General features: G+C 49.1%; 1 protein-coding gene across 7 annotated transcripts in view; it reads left to right on the forward strand.

Annotated features, from left to right (window-relative positions):
* DYSF (dysferlin) overlaps positions 1 to 23503 on the forward strand; it is a 423810-nt gene that overhangs the window by 268376 nt on the left and 131931 nt on the right. For all 7 annotated transcript variants that reach the window (XM_075346129.1, XM_075346154.1, XM_075346146.1 and 4 more), the window contains 4 exons: positions 7940 to 8121; positions 8942 to 9082; positions 13473 to 13502; positions 19860 to 19886. In XM_075346129.1, the coding sequence (XP_075202244.1) occupies positions 7940 to 8121; positions 8942 to 9082; positions 13473 to 13502; positions 19860 to 19886 (380 nt within the window). The remainder of the gene's footprint in view (positions 1 to 7939; positions 8122 to 8941; positions 9083 to 13472; positions 13503 to 19859; positions 19887 to 23503) is intronic.

Here is a 23503-nt window from a genome sequence, read left to right on the forward strand (position 1 = left end):
TGTACGCCTTGGTTGTCCATTGATTCCTGACCTATGCCGCTAGCGTTTTGTGAGGGGAATGCTTTGCCTACTTCCGTGACTATGGCCTTCTGGAACTGCTGCATTTTGCCTGACCTCTCCGCCTCGGGAATAAGAGACATAAAGTTCTCCTTTTAGCGTGGGTCTAACAGTGTTACCAACCAGTAATGATTGTCGGCCAAGATGTTCTTAACGCGAGGGTCACGAGACAGGCAGCTTACCATAAAGTCAGCCATGTGTGCCAGACTCTTAACAGCCAGTACTTCAGTATCCTGACCAACACGATGACTGAACATGCTGTCCTCCTCCTCCTCCTCCTCATCATCTACCCTGTCCTCTGGCCAGCCACGCTGAACCGAGGATATGACTGCATGTCATATCCTCAATTTGGCCAGAGAGTTGCTCCATGTCTTCATCCTCCTCCTCGTCATAGTCCTCCACTGCACGTTGTGATGAGACGAGGCTGGGCTGTGTGTTATCACCCACACCCACTACTGTTTCTTGCTCAAACTCATCGCGCTCCGCCTGCAATGCATCATGGTTGTTTTTTGAGCAGAGACCATTTTAGAAGGCAGAGAAGCGGTATGGTGACGCTAATAATGTCGTCATCGCCGCTCACCATCTTGGTGGAGTCCTCAAAGTTTTGGCGGATGGTACATAGGTCGGACATCCATCTCCACTCCTCAGGTGTTATGTGTGGAGTTTGACCCATTTCCCGACGGCTTAGGTGATGCAGGTACTCAACAACTGCTCTCTTCTGCTCACATATTCTGACCAACATGTGCAGAGTTGAATTCCAACGCGTGGGGACATCACACACCAGTCTGTGAGCCGGAAGATGCAAACGGCGCTGAAAGCCGGCAAGGCCGGCTGAAGCAGTAGGTGACTTTCGAAAATGTGCAGACAGGCGGCGAACGTTTACCAGCAGATCAGACAGCTCTGGGTATGACTTTAGAAACCGCTGAACCACGAGGTTGAGCACATGGGCCACGCATGGAACATGTGTCAGCTGGCCTCGCCTCAAAGCCGCCACCAGGTTCCGGCCATTGTCACACACGACCTTTCCTGGCTTTAGGTTCAGAGTTGTGAGCCACTGATCTGCCTGCTGTTTCAGAGCTGTCCACACCTCTTCTGCATTGTGGGGTTTGTCACCTATGCAGATTAGCTTCAGCACAGCCTGTTGCCGCTTCGCCGAGGCAGTGCTGCAGTGCTTCTGTGTCGCCCTGGACAAGCCAGGGGCCACAGAGCACAACACTTAAACACCCCACACTCCCTGCAGGCATATCATAGTCAAAACACAAAATCCTTGTTGCCTTCCCCACGGGCTGTTGTCCACACCAGGGGGTGGAGCCAGGCAGTTGGTCTCCACCCACCAAGGAGGAGGGAAAACACAGGCAGTGAGAGTTAAGCTAAGGAAGTGGAAGGAGGAAAGTAGTAGAGAGGAGAAAAGGGACAGCAAAGAGCATGAAGTTGGTCCGGGTGTGTGGCCCGGACAGGACAGCAAGGTTGGCAGGATGTGGTGACCGTCTGCAGTGGAGGCCGATTGGAGTCTGCCGTAAGGACCGTGGACGGGTGGTGACCCGGCCGTACCGGACCGGTATACAAAGAGAAGCCAGCACCATTGGCAGAGGACTTTCGGATCCCGGCAAGGCTTGGTGTCGCCGTGAATTTGCCAAATCCGTTAGTGAAGGGGACCTCAGGGTTTCCAAACAGCCAAGTCCCGATAGAAGGCAACCGTCCAACCGTGAAGGGGAGACACCGCCACCGCCAAGGGCAACCGTCTCCCAGGGCCAGCGCCTGTGGGCAAAAGGGGCTCCTCCGGCCCATATCCAGGTCGGGGAGCGGGTTACCGGTGGGAAACCATCACTACCAACACTTAACTTAGGTGCAGGGAGAGACAGTCATCACTAACCTGCAGGGAGGAACAACTGCAGCCGTCCGAGGGACCTGTCCATCCAGCCACTTGTTTTACCGTGAACTGTGTCATCATCATTGGGCTGAGTGAGTACCTCCGTGCCGTGCGGCACAGCGCTGCCCCTGCGACCCTGCACCTCATCAGGCCCCGCAACCCGCCTGTCATCCATCTCTACCCCATCACCGGGCCCCGGGACAACCAACCCCCCTACCCACGGAGGGGAGAAATAACAACAAAGCTGCTCCCTGTCACAGGCTCCCGGGATCCCCGTCCAGAGCAGCGGTGGTGTCCACACAATCACCACAACCGTGGGTGGCGTCACGGACAATATCCCCAAAACCCAAACCACCCCTTTTTAGTCACGGGCGAGTAGCGCCGCTCGAGTCCCCGGGATCCGGCCATCACTCGAGCCAACGAGCAGCAGCAGCCGTAGAGCAGCGGCAGCCGGACCCGAGCAGTGGGAGAGCGCAGCGTCCCCTCCTCCGCCCGCGACACTTCCAGCTTGGGACTGGTGTGGAGGGTAAAGTGGATGAGGATGCGCAGGAGGAGGAGGAGGCTGAGGAGCATGACATTCCGGAGCTGTAGAGTGTGGGTGAAACCCTGACTGAGGTAGGGCCTGCAAAACTTGGTGTGTGAAGGACGTGTTCCGTCCCTCGCTCAGACTGGGTCCCAGCTTCCACAATATTAACCCAGTGTGCCGTCAACGAGATGTAGCGGCCTTGCCCACATGCACTTGTCCACGTGTCTGTGGTTAGGTGGACTTTGGCTGAAACAGCGTTGTTCAGGGCACGTGTGATGTTTTGTGACACGTGGTTATGCAATGCGGGGACGGCACACCGGGAGAAATAGTGGCGGCTGGGGACTGAGTAACATGGGACAGCTGCCACCATCAGGTCGCGGAATGCTTCTGTCTCAACCAGCCTAAAAGGAAACATTTCCAGTGCAAGCAGTCGCGAAAAGTTAGCATTTAGAAGTGTGGCATGTGGGGCGTTGGCAGTGTATTTGCACCTGCGTTCAAAGGTTTGCTGAATGGATAACTGAACGCTGCGCTGGGACAAGGACGTGCTTGATGATGGTGTTATTTCTGCGTGGGTAACTGCAGGTGCAGGAGTGGAGGAGGCTTGTTCGCAGGCAGCATGGACAGGGGATTGGCTCGAATGCACAACCAGCGAAGACGTAGCAGTGACATCAGCAAGCACTGCTCCTCGACTCTGTTGTACATCCCACAAAGTCGGGTGCTTGGTTGACATGTGCCTGATCATGCTGGTGGTGGTCAGGCTGCTAGTTTTGGTACCCCTGCTGATGCTGGCACGGCAGGTGTTGCAAATGGCCTTTTTAGAATCATCTGGAGCCAACTTAAAAAACTGCCAGACTCTGGAAGACCTAACATTTGTACAGGCACCTTGTGTCGTGTTGTTCCGGGGAACAGTTGCCTGACGTCTGCCTGGGGCCACCACCCTGCTTCTTACTGCCTGTTGGGATGCTACGCCTCCCTCCCCCTGTGCACTGCTGTCCTCGCTCTGCATATCCTCCTGCCAGGTTGGGTCAGTTACTGGATCATCCACCACGTCGTCTTCCTCTTCCGCACCCTGCTCCTCCTCCTGACTTCCTGACAATTGTGTCTCATCATCGTCCACCCCTTGTTGAGACACGTTGCCAACTTCGTGAGAACGTGGCTGCTCAAATATTTGGGCATCTGTACATACAATCTCGTCATGGCCCACTTCAACATGAGCTGGCGAGAGGCCAGAATGTGTGAATGGAAACGTGAACAGCTCTTCCGAGTGTCCAAGTGTGGGATCAGTAATGTCCGTGGACGTGTACTCGGCCTGGTGGTAGGAAGGAGGATCAGGTTCTGAAATGTGCGGTGCAGTATCACGGCTACTGACACTTGACCGTGTGGAAGACAGAGTGTTTGTGGTGGTGCCAATCTGACTGGAAGCATTATCCGCTATCCAACTAACAACCTGTTGACACTGGTCTTGGTTCAAGAGCGGTGTACTGCTGCGGTCACCAAGAATTTGGGACAGGACGTGCGAGCGAGTAGATGTGGCCCTTTGTTGTGGCGAAATTAGAGCTTGCACACGACCTCGGTCTCTGCCTGCACCACCATCACGTCTACTTCCTTGTTCGTTGACAACGCCCTTGCGCATTTTGCAATGCTGTGCTGATGTGTATTCACTAGACTTGTGCGTTATATCCAAGTTTTTGCAAAACGCACACAAGTGCAGCGGAAAGCTGCCACCAACAGGCACACACGTGCGGTTTTTAAATGCAAGCACGGAGGCACTAAGAACCTAACAGGTCTCTATCCAGGGACAACGTGGAGCCTCCCAATTTTTGGCTGCCCTGCCTAAGGGCTATACTACAATAGATCCACTTCCTTCCAATAGGCACTTCAGGTTTACAGGCCCTCATACACGTCTCTATCCAGGGACAACATGGAGCCTCCCAATTTTTGGCTGCCCTGCCTAAGGGCTATACTACAATAGACCCACTTCCTTACAATGGGCACTTCAGGTTTACAGGCCCTCATGCACGTCTGTATGCAGGGTCATTGGTGAACCTCACAATTTTGGACTGCCCTGGCAAAGGAAAATACTACAAAGACTCAGTTCCTCAAAATGGGCACATTAGACTCAGAGGCCTTCATGTACGTCTCTTCTCAGGGACATCGGAGTGCCACACAATGTTTTACGTAAAATCTTTCATGTAATCTCCAAAAGTAACATACATTAGCTCTATCTCACTATTGGGTATGTGCCCTTAACATTTCCGCCATGAAAATTCATTTTGGTGTCATTTTGGAAGGTTTTCTGGTGAGTCCGTAAAAATGGCGTAAAACGCGGACAAAATTGTTCACAGCTGTGACTTTTGAGTGATAAATGCTTCAAGGGATCTTCCCCATGCTGTTGCCATGTCATTTGAGCACTCTTCTGAGACTTTTGTGCCATTTTTAGGGTTTCTACATGCTGCCGGTGGTCATTTCACAAAAATACTCGGGTCTCCCATAGGATAACATTGGGCTCGGTGCTCGGGCCGAGTACACGAGTATCTTGGGATGCTCGGCCCGAGCCTCGAGCACCCGAGCTTTTTAGTACTCGCTCATCACTAATGGTGATATATCAGAGACATTGGGGGATCAGTGCCCTTCATACTCCACAGCTAAGAACCGGGTTGCCAAATTTAAAGCAGGCCATTTCAGTACCAATGATGAGGAATGTCCTGGACGACCGAGGGTGGTTGTTGTTCCGGAGATTGTCGATGCTGTGCACAACCTCATACTGGAGAATCCACAAATTTCAGCTAAAGCAATAGCAGACATCATGGGGATTTCCTGTGAACGTGTTTGTGTCATTATACATGAACATTTGGATATCAGGCAGCGATCTGCAAAGTGGGTCCCCAAATGTCTGACAACAGATCAGAGAAGCAGCGAGTGACAACTTCTCGCTCCATTTGTCAGCGTTTCTGGACTGATAAGATCTTCCTGGAGTGACTGGTTACTATGGATGAGACCTGCATTTATTTGTATGACCCTGAAAACTAGGACCAGTCAAAAGAGTGGAGGCACAGTGGTTCTCGTCCAAAGAAGTTCAGGGTGCAAAAATCAGCCACTAAGGTGATGACGTCTGTGTTCTGGGATAAGGAGGGCGTGCTGCTAGTGGACTACCTTCAAAAGGGTTCCACCATCAATGCAAGGTATTACATTGAAATTTTGGACCAATTGAAGGCAGCTCTGAATGCCAAAAGGTGCGGCAAGCTATCCAAAGTAATCTTGTTAGGGCAAGACAATGCCTCTGCTCACACTGCAAAAGCGACCACGGCACAGCTGGCAGAGCTGGGCTTTCAGCTGGTTGACCACCCACCTTATTCACCACATCTAGCTCTCCCCGATTATCATCTGTTTCCAAAACTGAAGAAACACCTTAAGGGAACCAAATTTCACACCATTGCTGATACCATGGCTGTTTCAGATGCCTGGTTTGAGGCACAACCAAAATCCTTATTTTTTGCTAGGCTTATGTCGCGGGCGGAGGAGGGAACACTGCGCTCTCCCACTGCTCGGGTCCGGCTGCTGCTGCTACTACTGCTCGGTGGTGGCTCGAGCGGTGGGCCGGATCCCGGGGACTCGAGCGGCGCTCCTCGCCCGTGAGTGAAAAGGGGATGGTTTGGGTTTTAGGGATATTGTTCGTGACGCCACCCACGGTTGTGGTGAGATTGGTGACACCACCGCTGCTCTGGATGGGGATCCCGGGAGCGATGACAGGGAGCAGCTTGGATGTTGGTTCTCCCCTCCGTGGGTAGGGGGTTTGGTTGTCCCGGGGCCCGGTGAGGGGTCGGTAGGGATGGATGGCAGGCTTGTTACGGGGCCTGGTGAGGTGCAGGGTCGCGGGGGCAGCGCTGTGCCGCACGGCACGGTGGTACTCACTCAGCCAGTAATTAACACAGAGTCTCTGGTCAAACAAACGGCTGGATGGACGGGTCCAACCGGCGGCTGCGGTTGTTCTCCCCTGACCCAGTTTAGTAGTGTAAGTCCTTTCCTGCCCCTTCGTGTACGCTCTTCCTGCGCTCCGGTTTCCAGCTGGCTCCCCGCTTCGGTACCGGTGGGCCACCGCCCAGCCCCGGCTACCTACGTTTACACCAGACTGTCTTCCCGGCTCCCGCAGACGGCCACTACCGTCTGCCTTTCTGGCTACATGAGGGCCCTAGGCTCCAACCTAGGCCCCAGTCTGCGTCTGCCTCTCTGCAGACCTCCTCTCTCTTCCTCTGCCTGAACTTGTCTGGGCTTGTTTCCTGCCTCAGGCCAGCTAAACTCCTCGGTGGGCGTGCCCATCTCCTTAACTCTGCCCACCTGGTGTGTCTGTCTGAACCCGAGGTAAGAAATCAGGTCTCACTGGGGATGACTGCTGTGAATTGCTGGGAGTGGGTGTGTGTGTGTGTTGATACCTGTGGCCCCTGGCTTGTCCAGGGCGCCACACTTACAGAACCTGGAATACTGATGTAAAAAGTGTGACCTCAGTGGAAAAAATGAAAAAGTTTCATCATCCTATCTCGTTTCTTTCTGGGTAATGTCAAAGACTTATCAGCAGTCCTTCCTATAGACAAGGAAAGTACTGATAAACAGCAGCTGACAGGCTGAGCAATGCCCCAGGGTCCTAAAGGGAAAAGGATGAAACCCTAGCACGAATGATAGAAAGTTAGGGAGCAGTTTGTGCAGCCAAACGCTGTGACCTTCTATAGCCGGACACCACAGGACTATCTGTCATTCGTGACACACCTGTTACAGAAATAGAGTGAAAACCTGTAAAGCATGTAAAGCGCTGTGGAATTAATAGCGCTATATAAATGAATAAAATTATTATTATTATTATTATTATTAAAACCTGACTATTCTATTGTTTCTTTTCACATATGAGGGTTTGCTTTATTGTGACACCAGTAGATATGTGTGGATTGATTCACGGGGCTCCAGTTCTTCAGCCATGTCATTAGTTAATGGACAGAAGTCTCAGAAATATCTTTCCTCCTTCTAGGAGCTTGACTAATCAATAGCCTTCCCGGGGATCCTAGAAGGAGGTAAGAGATTTGTGAGACTTCTGTCCATTAACTAATGACATGGCTGAAGAACTGGAGCCCCGTGAATCAATCCACACATATCTACTGGTGTCACAATAAAGCAAACCCTCAAATACATAGAAAAACAAAAATAAGCCTGGTCATAGTAGACAATGGCCTAATCTTGAACCAGTTTTAGAGGTTACTATGGGATTGGGATTTGCGCACAACATTCGAAGCCATTAGACATTTTTGGCCAAGCTTACAAAGGTCTAAATAAGCTATAAATACCTCAGTTATTTCACTTTCAAAACACTTTTATTTGTGAGCTGGCTAAAGAAAAATGTCCACCATTAGATTGTTCTAGAATTGAATTAGTTTACAAATTTATCGCTGTATAATCCGTTGACGTGATGTTCACCATTGTCTTTCCTGCTGTCATTACAGATCCATATGCCATAGTATCTTTCCTACATCAAAGTCAGAAGACTGTGGTTATGAAGAGCACTTTAAATCCCACTTGGGACCAAACTCTCATCTTCCATGAGATTGAAATTTTTGGGGACCCCGCTATTGTGGCTGAAGCTCCACCGACTATTGTAGTGGAAATTTATGATCATGACACCTATGTGAGTGACCATTTTGTTATTATGTGATATGATGCAATGAGGATGACGGTAGACGCTGGAGGAAGGTCTTCTTAGTCATTCATGGCAACATTTTTGGATGGTACATCTATGAAAATTGATCAATGGTGCCACAAAGAACACATTGACCTAAAACTTGCCCTTCCATCAAAAAGTGTACACATTTTTAATCCTAAAGTCTGAAAATTCAGGAATAATCAATAGTTATTAATAGAGATGAGTGAACTCAAGGTTTGGTTTTGGTGCCAAACACAGACTTTCCACAAAAAATAGAGTTTGGATTCGGCGTTCGGGTGCTTTACATATGAGCACAATTCGCGCAAGCATCACTGTGCTTGGGTACACTTGGTCCTCAGCCCAGTGTGAGCCACTTGCAGTGTTTGAACAGCTTGCACTTGGGGTCGGATGTAGTGTGCACCAAAGGAAAGGAAAACCCCCCACCCATCCACGCTTGGAAGTGATCTGTGTATGGCTGGCTGCATGTGGCCGGAGACCTTAATTGCCCAATTAGTGACTTCCATAGGGCTTCATGGCCAAGTCCAGGTCCTAAATCGGACTTAATTTAAAGTTTGTCAGTACCCGCCCGAGCTGCTCTTTCACAAGTTCGCTCATCTCTAGTCATTAACGATGACCAAAAATGATTATCCAACATGTATGACCAGCTGAAGGTTCAAAGGAGAATATTCTGACAACATTTTTGTAGAACAAGTATTCATTTTTTGTAATCAGTGCTTTTTTGTTGTTGACTTTGTTAGTTATAAGGATTTAACCCTCTTCTGATTACTAATGTCTTATTATGTAGGGTGCTGATGAGTATATGGGACGTTGTGTTTGTACACCCAGCCTGGAGCGTTCTCCAAGATTGTCTTGGTTTCCTGTCTTGATGGGTGAGAAGAAAACTGGAGAATTGTTGGCTGCCTTCGAGCTCATCCTACGAGAAAAGGTAAATATGTCAAATCATAGTTGCATGGTTTTTTATGGTTGAAGGTAGACTTAAGTCCATGACGTTCAGCCCATGATCCTGAGGAAGGCAAAAACCCCATGGGGCAAACAGTAAGCTCCATATTAGGGGAAAAATTCCTTCCTGACTCTGCATATGGCCATCAGACTAGTTCCCTGGTTCAATGGGAAAAATCTAAATTTTTCAACACCAGTCTTCGAGTCACGATGCCTTTGTGGTTATTGAGGCTCTAGTTTTGGAAAGTAGAGCAAGAAAATGAACACCACCCTTTAAATTACTCCGTCGTTCTCAGAACATAATTTGATATTAGCGCGACAGGGAAGTTTAAGGCTGTTTGAGATTCCCCTTGTCCAGATCTGAGCTTATTGCTTTGCTGTAGGTTCACACGTTGGAAATGCTAAGAGACGTAGAGAGGTTGCCCAGTGTCTGGACCCTTCCTGCCAGCTGGTTATTAAAGAATATTGACGTTGGCTGCTTTCACTGGTCTACTGGCTGCATAATACAGCAAGGAAAATGTAGGGTAGGCGAACGAAGACATAGAAAAGAGAACATTATTGGAAATTATATGAAAAATACCTATTTTATATATAAAAACAACATCCTGCAGTCTGGAGCAATACTGAGTATGACTGTTGATGAAAGACATAGCCTCTTACATCACCGTGAAGTCATAAGAACTTGACGTGCTCACGTCTGTGGGGTACAGCAGACTTGTCGATAAACTCTAAATTTTCCTGCGATGTGCACAAGAATAATATTTTGTTACATACTTCGTATCATGAGATTTTAATTCTACATTTATTTTTCCAAAATAAATTAAAATCAGTATATTTTGATACTCGGATATTAAGATGATAAAATAGGCAACTGCCATGCTTCAAATGACCAGTGTAAGGACCATAATTAACAATGATGACGTTGTTCTGCAATGATATGTATCATGAGAATACCTGCATGAGAATATGGCTGACCTTTAGGTATTTGGTTCAACTTCAGTGGGTGGTAAAGTTGCTGATCTTCTGAGGATGAGAATATGGCTGGTCCCAAGTGGATGAAGATATGGCTAGTCTTCTGTGAATGGGAATTTTTCTGGTCCTTGGTGGATGAGGATATAGTTGATCACTTGCTATTGGTTACATGACTGGTCTTCTGTGATTGAGAATAGGTCTGTTCATCATTGGATGAGAATATAATTAGCTTTCATTGGATGAGAATATGTCTGGTCATCTGTAAGAATATTGCAGGTCTTCTGTAGATGAGAAAATCCCATTTTTTCAAGGGAGGAGAGAATTACTGGTTTACTTTGGATGAGAATATGTCTGGTCTTCTGTGAATAAGAATATAGCTGGTCTTCTCTGGATGAGAATATTTCCAGTCTTCTGTTAATGAGAAAATGGCTGGTCTTCTCTGGATGATATTGCCAGTCTTCTGTGAATGAGAAAATGGCTGGTCTTCTCTGGATGAGAATATTGGCAGTCTTCTGTCAATGAGAAAATGGCTGGTCTTCTCTGGATGAGAATATTGCCAGTCTTCTGTGAATCTAGAAAATGGCTGGTCTTCTCTGGATGAGAATATTGGCAGTCTTCTGTCAATGAGAAAATGGCTGGTCTTCTCTGGATGAGAATATTGCCAGTCTTCTGTCAATGAGAAAATGGCTGGTCTTCTCTGGATGAGAATATTGCCAGTCTTCTGTCAATGAGAAAATGGCTGGTCTTCACTGGATGAGAATATTGCCAGTCTTCTGTCAATGAGAAAATGGCTGGTCTTCACTGGATGAGAATATTGCCAATCTTCTGTCAATGAGAAAATGGCTGGTCTTCTCTGGATGAGAATATTGCCTGTCTTCTGTGAATGAGAAAATGGCTGGTCTTCACTGGATGAGGATATTGACAGTCTTCTGTGAAAGAGAAAATGGCTGGTCTTCTCTGGATGAGAACATTGTTGGACTTCTGAGGATTAGAAAATTGCTGATCATTTGCGAACAATAGCATGACTGATCCTTTCTTAATGAGAAAATAGCCGGTTCCCAATGGATGAGAATATGATTGGTCCTCATTGGATGAGAATATTACCGATCTGTGGATGAAAATTTGGCTGATATTTATGTATGAGAAAATGTATGTTGTTCTATGAATAAAAGTCTTTTGTGGATGAGATATGACTGGTCCTCTGTGGATGAGAATGTGGCTGTCTTCTATGAATGAGAATATGACTGGTCCTCTGTGGATGGGAATATGTCTGTCTTCTATGAATGAGAATATTGCTGTCCTCTTGTGAATGATAACAGGAATGGTCTTCTGTGATGAAAATATGACTGGTCCTCTGTAAATGAGAATATGGCTGTCAACTGAGAATGAGAATATTGCTGATCTTTCATAGTTGAGAATGTAGTTGATCTTCTATGAATGAGAAAATACTGATCTTCTGTTTATGAGGATATAGCTGGTCTTCTGTGGATGAGAACACAGTTGGTCTTCTGTGGATTAGAAAATGGCTGATCTTCTATAAATAATAGCATGACTGGTCTTTTCTGGATGAGAGAATCTCTGATCTACAATGGATGAGAATATGCTTGGTCTTAATTGGATGAGACTATTGCTGATCTGTGGATGAAAAAATGGCTGATCTTCTGTGGATGAGAATATGACTGGTCCAGTTTGGATGAGAATATTGCTGTCCTCTGTGGATGAGAATATGGCTGATCTTCCATACATGAGAATTTAGCTGTTCTCCAATAAATGAGAAAATGCTGATCTTCTGTGGATGAGAACATGGTGTCACACGGTGTTTGGCTCTAAACTCGCTGAGTGTCATGGCTCCGCACTCTGCTTTCTCTGGTGCTTCCAAGTTGCACAGGCGTTGACCAGCTGTGCGCCCATTAGTGATCGGGCTAGCACGAGTTAATTTCCGCTAGCCTGCTGGTTATCTTTTCGATCACATTTTGCAGGAGACCTATCACAGTTACTCCCCGCCTTTTTAAGATGGAGGAATCTGTCTTCCCATGCCGACTATAGCTTTTGCTAATCCGGTCCATGTGCTTTTGTGTTCCAATTGGTGATTTACTGCGTATTGCTTGGTGTTCTGTGGAAACCCTCTCATCGTCTGATTATTTCCTCCTTATTGCACATTCTCTTATATCTCTGTGTGTGCTAGCCGTGTTTATAGAGTTTTTGGTTCCCCGCTTGTTCTTATCTGTAGGTTCAGCCACTCCTGTCCCGGTCCTCCCCTAGGGTTGGGGGGCGGTGGTATTAGATCAGTTTTGTCCAGATGCAGGGCAAGGAAGGCGGCCCAGACCTCTTCACCATTAGAGGTATCTCTGGGATCAGGGACAGCTGAGGTTTTCTAGCCTGAAGGCCAGACTAGGAGCCCCAGTCTTCTGTGATACCCTCACACCCCATGACACATGGGATGTCTTTCAAGGTTGAAAAGAATGGCTCATTTTCTGTGAATGAAATTATGGCTGATCACTTCCGAAAGAAAAAAGTACTGGTCCTTAGTGGATGAGAATTTGACTGGTATTCGGAGGATGAGAATATAGCTGCTCTGAGAATGAGAATATGGATGGTCTTCAGTGAGTGAAAATGACTGATTTTCTGTGGAAATATTGGTCTCCTGTATGGGGAAACATCTTTTTCCTCAAGAGAAGTTTAGCTTTCTTCTAAGGAGAATGTTGCATGATCATATGGAGACAACAGTCAGTTTACTTGCCCATGATGAGAATGGACCTGGTCTCGTAGTACTGGTGGTCTGCAGAGCAGGGTATTCTCGTGGAGGTCCATGTCCTCCATCTGTCACTCATGGATTATAATGTGTACGATGTTCAGTGTAACAGAAAGCTTCTGTCTTCCTTCTGGAGTGGAAATTGTTGCTCATTTGTAATTTTCTGCAGATGAAAACGCTTTCAGTCCTCTGGAAAGGAAGTATTTTGGAGAAAATTATTTTTCCGTCCTTTGCGTGAGATAACCGTACAGTTTGTTTTTCTTGTGCATAATTTTTCATTTTTTTCTGTCTGTTTTTCTGTAAGTCATAATAAAGGAGTATTTTTCATCTATTCATACATTTTTAGAAACTTTTTGCTCCTTACGAGAAAGCTTTAGAAAGGGTCTAGAAAGGAGTCGTCAAGAATTGGCAAGAGGTGGACAGAGTTGTGTTAGGTGTCGGTGCGATGCACCACATTTATCACCCCGCGTGGACCACAGGGATCATTTTGCCGCAGCTTCTGCCTGGTCTAGTTTTACACTGTCTAAACAGTATCTGTCTCTGGCCTGAAGCTTTAGGGATCCCCGTACACTAACGCTGTATACAACCCGCCGCTAAAACCACAAACCGTACGGAGGAATATTCTAAATGTTACTTATCTCGTCCCTTGCAGCCGGCTCTACATCACATCCCAGGTCTTGAGGTATGTCATGTCTTGAAATTTTCTGTGTGCTGAGTGCTTTTCCCGGTGGGTTACATTACTTATGCCCTTAGCGTATCTGCAAATGCAGCAGATATGGCAAATTTGTTGTTCATTTTCAGGAAGTCCACTCCAAAATCTACAGAAAAATCCACCTTGTAGCCCGAGCGTCCCTGCATCGCTTACCCTCCTCACTGCAGACACTCCTCCTCACTCATCGCCGGCTTGCATCACGCTGCCCAGCTTTCCCGCAGTCCTCCACGTCTTTGCTTCTCCTTACCGGGGCCCGTGGACGCCACATGAGTCTTCCAAGAGTGCTCTTAAAACGTGCACACTTGCTGCTGCCCTTCTCTTAAAGGGCCAGCACATAATTGCCTGGAAGTGCCTCTCAACCTATCGCTGATAGGCACTGGGTACTTAAGGCACTCTCCCACTAGGAGAGGTGTCAGATCAACGTGATTAGTTAGTTATTGGTTTATTCCTTAGCCAGGCTTTACTAGTGACTGTGTCCATCCGCCATTGCCATGCCATCTGCCTAAGCTACCCCGGTGGTCCCAGCTTTACTATTGACTGTGTCTGTGCACCCCAACTGTACCATCTGCCTCAACTTCCCTGGTGGTCCCAGCTTTACTAGTGACTGTGTCCAAACACCTCGGCCATGCCATCTGACTCAGCTACCCCGGTGGTCCCAGCTTTATTAGTGACTGTGTCCGTCCACCCCGGCCATGCCATCTGCCTAAGCTACCCCAGTGGTCCCAGCTTTAGTAGTGACTGTGTCCATCCACCCCGACCATGCCATCTGCCTCAGCTTCCCTGGTGGTCCCAGCTTTACTAGTCACTGTGTCCATCCACCCTGGCCATGCCATCTGACTCAGCTACTCCGGTGGTCCCAGCTTTATTAGTTAATGTGTCCATCCACCCCAGCCATGCCATCAGACTTGGTCCAGGTTTACTAGTTACTGTGTCCATCCATCCTGGCCATTCCATCAGACTCCGCTACCCAGGTGGTCCCAGCTTTACTAGTGACTGTGTCCATCCACCCCGGCCGTGCCATCTGCTTCAGACTTCCCGGCGGTCCTTGGTGCACTAGAGACTCTGTCCTTTTGTCCTCATGTCTATCCCCGCCCTGGGGGTCAGCTATCACAGTCCTGGTCCCCGTCCTGGGAGGGGCACCTGGTGTCTGTGTGGCGCCCCTGACCTGGTCAGGCACCACTGAGTACTGCACCCATGCTGGGGACAGTACAATACAGGTAATCCAGAAGGCTGACCGAGGTGTGACTACACAGGCGCATAGTGATCAGGTCTCACACATGTACCTTTGAGAGGACCCCTGGGGATCCCAGGAGGGGGCAAAGCCTTCACCTCCACTGGAATAGTGGAGGGGGCCAAAAGCCTCCATCTCCAATCAAGGGGTGTGGTAAGAGAGTCTGGTTGCTAGGTGGCGTAGGCAGGCACAAGAGGAAGGAGGAGCAGAGTCCAGGGAGCTCGAGAGAGGAGCAGATCCCGTGGGCTGCTGTAGTCTGACAGCGTCCGCGCAGTGGCTACCGACGGGGGAGAACGGTCAACTAGGAGTGCTACCCGAAACCCATCTCAGCTAGAGAGAGAGCACGGAGTGGGAAGTAAGGAGACTGCTAGGGAGTACCAGGCCCAAACGGGCGGCAGATCCCGAAGCGGAGATAGATCCAGCTTTCTTTTGCTAAACCTGCCGGTGTGGGGCTCTCAAAGCCCACGCCACAACACCACAAAAGCCGCAGCCACGTAGCCACAGTTAGGGCCCATAGGTCACAGGAGGCAAGTAGCTGGAGTGGCCTGGTCCAGGCGACAAGCAAACGGCAAACGAAGGGGAGAGAGGCTGCAGCATCTTCCCTGGGTGACCCCCATAGGGACTAAAAGTCGGGGTCACCCCAAACCAAAAAGGGCTAAGGAAGGCGAGTTGGTAGTCACCATCAGAAGTCAGCCTGAAGGATACCTGGTTCCAGTCTGGTTAATCCCAGCTACGCCCGGGTTACTCACCCTATCAACTGTGAGTAAAAACCCTGAAAGACACTCTGCCTGTGTTGAGTCATTCTGCGCCTTGTAGTTCTACACATCTACACAGGGCCCTGGGGCTTGCCTCACTCTCAGGAGGCTACTACAACTGGCTGCACCCACCATCAGCCCCAGGCATCCCTTAACCTGCAGTGGCGGTCCCCACTGACCGCAAATCTGAGAGTGGCGTCACGACAAACTACAAAGAAGGTTTCCTACCTGTGACCAGACAGATCCATCTACGTGGAGTCCCTGAAGGTAATGCACCGACACTGCATCAGCGTTCCCGGGGCTCAACATCTGGCGTCACGAACAGGATAAGGACTAGACCTGTTCAGACAGGTGACCATGTGCCTGGGCGGTCCGCTTGAAAAATTGGAAGCGCCGCCATATTGCCACCATGAAAAGCGCGCTGAAAAACAACAGCAGCCCGCGCTGGGAGAAGTTACCGCCCACGAAGAGGTGTGGCTACCCAGAGATCCCCTGCAGAGTTCTGACCTCGCTTGTGAAGAGAGCGGAAGCGTCCAGAGACGGCGGAGCAGGAGAGAAGCCAGCAGCTTGCTAGAGAAAATGGCGTCTGAGTGCAGAGACCCAGAGCCAGGCTCCGCTGCCTGGTGGTGTCGGGAGCTCGCCGAGTTCTGCGATCAACTGGAAGCCAGGGTCGGAAGGCTGATCAGAGAGGGACGCGAGGAGTTTCTATGGATGACCGCGGCGGTTCGGGCCTACGAGGAGAGAGCCGCGCACCGAGTGCCAGACCGGGCGGTGACGACTCAGACCCCGATGCTGCTACCGATGGGTGAGTCCAGTGTGGCCCCTGCCGGCCCGGATGCCCCGACCCCTGCTGCCACGCCCGCGGTCCCTGAAGAGGCGCCCGGTGTGGCGACGCTGAGCCAGGCCGCAGCCACGCCAGGTGCGGCCCGCCAAGCCCAGCCCGCCGCAGCGATGCCCTGCTCGGCCCGCAAAGAACCGGCTGCCACCGCGACCCTCATCCGCGCCGCAGGCGTAACGCTGACCCAGGCCGCCGCCCTGCTAGGCCCGGCCCGCCAAGACCCCACCGCCGCAGCAACGCTCGTCCGCGCCGCAAGTGAGGTGCTGAACCAGGCCGCAGCCCCGCCAGGTGCGGCCCGCCAAGCCCAGACTGCTGCAGCGACGTCCAGCCCAGCCTGCACAGAGCCCCCTGCAACAGCGACGCTGATCCAGGCCGCCGCCATGCCAGGCGCGGCCCGCCAAGACCAGGCCGCCGCCATGCCGGGCGCGGCCCGCCAAGGAAAGATTGCATCACCATTTTCCCCGGCCTGCAAGGCCAGAGCAGACACCGCTCCCCAGTCCAAAGAGGTCCCTGCTAGGAAGCCCACGCTGGGGGAGGACCCCGCGTACTGGCAGCTGAAGGCTGACATGGAGGCCAAGTTCCCACAGGAAATGGTGGATCAGTACATGCTCCCTCCGCACACCCCCAAGAGGATTCCAGCAACCCCTGCAGCAACCACGCCAAAGAGTCCCCTGCCTGGGCCTGCTGAAGAAAGCCCATCCCCAGCACTGCCACCGAAGGAGTGCTCAGAAGAACTAAGGGGGAGAGGAGGCCAGGAAGCTGAGGAGCTGACTCAGGAGCCATCAGCAGTGGATCCATGCCCAGAGCCGGAGATGTTGCCCTATTCCCGTTGGGATGAAGAAGACCTGACACCGTCTGCTGACGAAGATCTGACCAGAAACCTCACCTGGGGGCCTGCAGGCATTGAAGTAACAGCCCAGCAGAATCAAACCCGCAAGACACGGCGCCGTAGCAGAACCCAGTTGTCTCCTGCACCGCCATCCCCAGAGCAGAGAGAAGTTACGGCCAGAGACCTACAGGAGAAACGATTCCAGAGAATAGCCAAAGCACAGGTCAGAGGACCCCTTTGTAGAGGAATTGTGGAAGACTTTAGCCTGAAGTCAGGATACGGGTTCATCGTAGCACCTGGTATCAAAGAAGGCATTTTTGTCAATAGGAGAGACGTCAGAGCTAATTTGCCCAGAGGACATCCTGGAAGAAACTTAAGGATGGGAGACACAGTGCAGTTTACCATGCATCAAGGAGAAAGAGGCTGGTACGCGCTAGATGTAGCACCATGTCCTAAAGAAGAAGAAAGGAAAGACAGCGATAAAGAAAGAAAAGACAAAGGACCTACTGACGAGACAACCACAGATGAGGAAAAAGGTCAAGAAAGCAACAGGTGCCGCAGCCCTACAGGCCCAAGCCCTGGTGAAGAGGAGTCTGCATAAGTTCAAGTAAAGTACAGCAAGTTACCAGTTTGGAAAGTTTGTTTTGCAACGTTTTACAAGTTCAAGTAATGTGCCCACATAAACTATTGTGAGAAATGAACCTTAAGGCTATGAACTGGCTATAGCCACAAACTCTCGCAGTGTACATAGTTACCCCAGAGGTACCACCACCAGAGCCAGCCTGTTTAGGGGCCTTGGCTCGCCTGCAACCAGGGAGCACGTCTGTTTATGGGGCCTTGGCTCGCCTGCAACCAGGGAGCATGCCTGTTTATGGGGCCTGGCTCTCCACCACAAAGAGGGTACCTGGTCAGCACCAACTGCGGAGGCCGCCTCTACATCCTGCCAGAAGAGGCTGAAGGCGCGGCTCCACCAGGCCAGGTATACCCTGAAACCACCAGACCATGAAAGCCGCCTCTACATCCTGCCAGAAGTGGCTGAAGGCGCGGCCAACGGGAGAGGCAGATTGGAGGAAAGGTCTGGGGAAACGGATGGCCCAGACCTGGTTACCAAAAGAAACCGGTGACCTGCCTCCTGAGAGGGTTTTGGGTGGGTTAACGGACTTGTGGGTGGAGGGTGGTGATGTATGGTACCAGGTGGTTTTAAAATGTTTAACATGTTTTACTGTTTTATGCATTTTAAAATGTTGTCTTGCAGCCCGAGGACGTGCTGGTGATAACTAAGGGGGAATGTGGCGCCCCTGACCTGGTCAGGCACCACTGAGTACTGCACCCATGCTGGGGACAGTACAATACAGGTAATCCAGAAGGCTGACCGAGGTGTGACTACACAGGCGCATAGTGATCAGGTCTCACACATGTACCTTTGAGAGGACCCCTGGGGATCCCAGGAGGGGGCAAAGCCTTCACCTCCACTGGAATAGTGGAGGGGGCCAAAAGCCTCCATCTCCAATCAAGGGGTGTGGTAAGAGAGTCTGGTTGCTAGGTGGCGTAGGCAGGCACAAGAGGAAGGAGGAGCAGAGTCCAGGGAGCTCGAGAGAGGAGCAGATCCCGTGGGCTGCTGTAGTCTGACAGCGTCCGCGCAGTGGCTACCGACGGGGGAGAACGGTCAACTAGGAGTGCTACCCGAAACCCATCTCAGCTAGAGAGAGAGCACGGAGTGGGAAGTAAGGAGACTGCTAGGGAGTACCAGGCCCAAACGGGCGGCAGATCCCGAAGCGGAGATAGATCCAGCTTTCTTTTGCTAAACCTGCCGGTGTGGGGCTCTCAAAGCCCACGCCACAACACCACAAAAGCCGCAGCCACGTAGCCACAGTTAGGGCCCATAGGTCACAGGAGGCAAGTAGCTGGAGTGGCCTGGTCCAGGCGACAAGCAAACGGCAAACGAAGGGGAGAGAGGCTGCAGCATCTTCCCTGGGTGACCCCCATAGGGACTAAAAGTCGGGGTCACCCCAAACCAAAAAGGGCTAAGGAAGGCGAGTTGGTAGTCACCATCAGAAGTCAGCCTGAAGGATACCTGGTTCCAGTCTGGTTAATCCCAGCTACGCCCGGGTTACTCACCCTATCAACTGTGAGTAAAAACCCTGAAAGACACTCTGCCTGTGTTGAGTCATTCTGCGCCTTGTAGTTCTACACATCTACACAGGGCCCTGGGGCTTGCCTCACTCTCAGGAGGCTACTACAACTGGCTGCACCCACCATCAGCCCCAGGCATCCCTTAACCTGCAGTGGCGGTCCCCACTGACCGCAAATCTGAGAGTGGCGTCACGACAAACTACAAAGAAGGTTTCCTACCTGTGACCAGACAGATCCATCTACGTGGAGTCCCTGAAGGTAATGCACCGACACTGCATCAGCGTTCCCGGGGCTCAACATCTGCCTGAAGGTGGACGCTTAGTCAAGCCATTCCCATTAAAGGGTAAGCCCGGGGTCTTCCTGTAGTCCAATGGGTCCACTCCTGCTCGCCGCTTTACCATCTGCCTCTGTGAGCGTTACACACACATATATGCCAAAACGTCTTTATGCTATGTTCTTTGCACTCATTATTTGTTATGTAGTTATGTGCATTATTTATGATGTTTTACAAGTTTTAAGTTCTGATCTTGTTTTTCAACAGGGAGACGTCTCCGGTGTCCTCGGGGAGGTGAGACCACTACTAAGTGCTATGTCTCTGATATTTATCTGTAGACTTATCACATCTGTAGTATAAACCTAGTACTGCCATGTATTAAATACATGAAGTCTAGCACTTTCACATGCAGTTATTTATTAGTCAAATTAAAGGGGTTGTCCATGAGTTCAATATTGGTGACTTATCCTTAAGATAGATCATCAAAATTGGATTGGCAGGAGTCGAACACGCAGCACCCCCACTGTGAAGATCTGAGGTTGTGGGTTGTATAATCACCTAGACGGGTTACTGATACAACTATTTTTATGTCTCCCATACACGATCTTACTGCAGCCATAGACCTTATGCTCCTCCAGGCAATGGATATCACGACCATAGCATATGTATCCAGTCCCAGCCGGCAATAATAGTCCTTAGGATAGTTCCTCAAATCTAGACGGCACATATCACAACCGTAGCACATGTATCCAGCTTCAGCCGGCAACAATAGCCTTTAGAATAGTTCCTCAGTCCAGATGATGGATATCATGACCATAGAACCTGTATCCAGCTCCAATCTTTATACTCCATCCATGGGCACCAGGACTTGGCCGCAGCAACAAGTCCTCGTTCTCCACGTCAAAGCATCAACTACATCCAAATATGTGTCTCGTGGCTCTTCTACCTCTTTTGGATCAGTATCCTGGATGTGGAGAGGTGATCACATCCCAGTCCCTTAATCCTTTGTTTCATGTAACTCCAAGTATGAAGGAGGGCAGTCTCTAGCCAGTCTGCAGGATTGTGTATCAAGGAGACCCCCCTGCAAAGGGGAAAAGTAGAAGCACAGCCCACCCACAGATGCAGGACAATGAATCCTACTGCAGGCTGGATTACATTAGAGTCCATAGAGGCTAACTAGGATACACACATTTACAACCCCTTCCCCCTCCAAATTGTGTACCTTAAACTGACGAGCAAGCAATCTCTAATAAAACACAACAATAAATTTCACATATATTTTTAAAAATTTTTTTATTTAAAATTTTGGTGTTTTTGGCTTCTACATCACAGTATGTATTTTTTATCATACCCCCAAAAAATGCATTCCAACTGATATAGCTTGGTCCAGCTTTGTGCCACCACCGACTTCTCCTGAATTAGCGCTTATTCTGTTGGGGCTCTACTCCGGCCCACAGAAGGAGAGTCTTAGTGAGGGAGAAAACTGTTTTTAGGATTCACTGAACACGTATGAAAAATAGTTGTTTAGATGGAACAAGCCCCATAATGGGCGCCACATACAGATAATAACCTACTTTTATACAAGTGGCAGAAATAGTGTTCTGTACTAAAGAGTAAAAACATCACACCATTCACAACTACATGAGAAAGAAAATCATTTTTGCAGATAATTTCTTAAAAAAAATCTGAAAAGGTGTAATTTCAGGCTTCTCAGACTTTGCTCGATACACGTTGTTGCATGCGGCACGGACCAGCTTGATGATGCAGCAGAATGGCTTTAACACAATTACATATACCTATGTATAAATTGCAGTGCTACTAATGGCGCCTTATTGCATGGCATTCTGTGACCGCTATAATGAGTCGTCTGTGCTCTTGAGACAGAGTTTCAATTTTACAGATTATACAAATATAAAGATTTAGTCATCAATTCTACTCCGGTCACATCTGGAGCTGCGATAAACACTTTTTTGGCCTCTACCAGCCCCGAGATGCTACATTTCCATAAATCATCTGCACATGGCACATTATTAACAATGCATCCCTCAGACAACAGATTCTGAACAGGCAGGGGCTGCAGCGCGATGTAAAGTCAGGTCTATTAGGGAAGATGCAGAATTGTAAGTGCAAAATGTTGTTCCAAGCTAGAGCTATGGAAAACAGAGGAGAATTTCCGACAATTTAAAAAGAACTGTCTAGATACAATCACAATAGAAAATTTGTCCTATACTCAGTGGCGTAACTAGAGTCCAATGGGCCCCAGTACAAAATTGTGTAATATTGTCCTGGGCCCTCCCCGTTACATGTTGGTCAGATATATGGGCCCTTGTAGCTTTCTAAATCCTATAAAGGCATACATGTTGTCCTCCTCCACTTTCATTATGTAGTAATGTCCCCCATCCCATACTAATGTCCTCGTTCCTGGGCCCTTTCGTGGTATATATGTCTCCATCCTGGATCCCTTCTTAGGATATATGTCTCAATCTTGGGCCCCTTCCTGGTATATGTATCCTTATCATGGGCTCTTTCCTGGCATATATGTCCCCATCCTTGGCTTCTTCCTGGTTTATATATCCTTATCCTGGGCCACTTCTTAATATATATGTCCCCATCCTGGATCCCTTTCTGATATATATGTTCCCATCCAAGATTCCTTCCTGGTATATACATCCTTATCATTTGCCTTGTCCTGGCATAAAAGTCCCCATCCTGGGCTTCTTCCTGGTATATATTTTCTTATCTGGGCCCATTCCTGGTAAATTTGTCCCCATCCTGATATAAATGTCCCCATTCTGGGCCCCTTCCTGGTTTGTATATCCTTATCCTGGGACCGTTCCTGGTATATATGTTTCCATCCTGCTATATTCTGTATGTCCCTCATACTAGGCCCCATCCTGGAATATATGCTCCCATCCTGGTATATATGAGAATAATCTCTGCTCTACCGCCAGTGTCAGTGCTCAGAAGTTAATAAAAAGATGTAAATAATGCAGATAAACTTTGGCACAAGATCCAAAGGAGAAGAAGAAAAGTGATTTGTCTTGAAGACATGAAATGTTTTATTATATCATAAAAGTCGTTTTATCAAAAAATAAGACCAACATTTTGGCTTTTTTTTTTGTCCTATCTGTGGTATATATGTATCCTTATCCTGGGCCTGTTACTAGTAAATATGTCCGCCATCTTGGTATATATGTAACTCATCCTTGGCCCCATCCTGTTATATGTGTCCCCATCCTGGTAAATATTCCACCATTCTGGTATATGTGTCCTTATACTGGGCTTCTCCTTATATATATGTCTCCCATCCTGGTATATATATCCTTATCCTAGGCCCCTTCTTGGTATATATAACCTTATCCCCTACCCCTTGTTGATAATATGTTCTAATCTTGGGCCCCTTCCATGTTCCTATTTTGGTATATATGTCCTCATCCTGGGTCCCTCCTGGTAAATATGTCCCTCTTCCTGGTATATATGTCCCCATTTTGGGCCCTTCCTGTTAAATATGTTCCCCATTCTGCCTCTCATGCATTAAAGTTCCCAATCTTTTCTATTCACCTTCAACAGCTCTTATGATGCGTGGCAGGCACAGTGTCGCGTGCCTGCTAAGGTGATGCATGATGTCACTGCCATGCGCCGCCCCCAGTCACGGTACCGCCAAATTCTAATGCCAGCCTCTGTTTAGCAGGGACCCAATGGGTCTCTATTCCGCAATGCATGTCAGCTGGATTTATGTCTGAGGTCTGGTTACGGTCGCGTCCTCTGCGTCCGCGATTGTTATGCCCTTGTCTATGGTGCATAAATTGCTTTAGTCATTGACTTGAAGTTGCACTGATGTAGGAGAGCTCCCTTTATATCACTGCACAACATCCATCTCTGCTCCGTCAGTAAATGATGAATGGAGACAT

This window comes from Anomaloglossus baeobatrachus, chromosome 1 (assembly GCF_048569485.1).
Source record: "Anomaloglossus baeobatrachus isolate aAnoBae1 chromosome 1, aAnoBae1.hap1, whole genome shotgun sequence".
Taxonomy (NCBI): Eukaryota; Metazoa; Chordata; class Amphibia; order Anura; family Aromobatidae; genus Anomaloglossus; species Anomaloglossus baeobatrachus.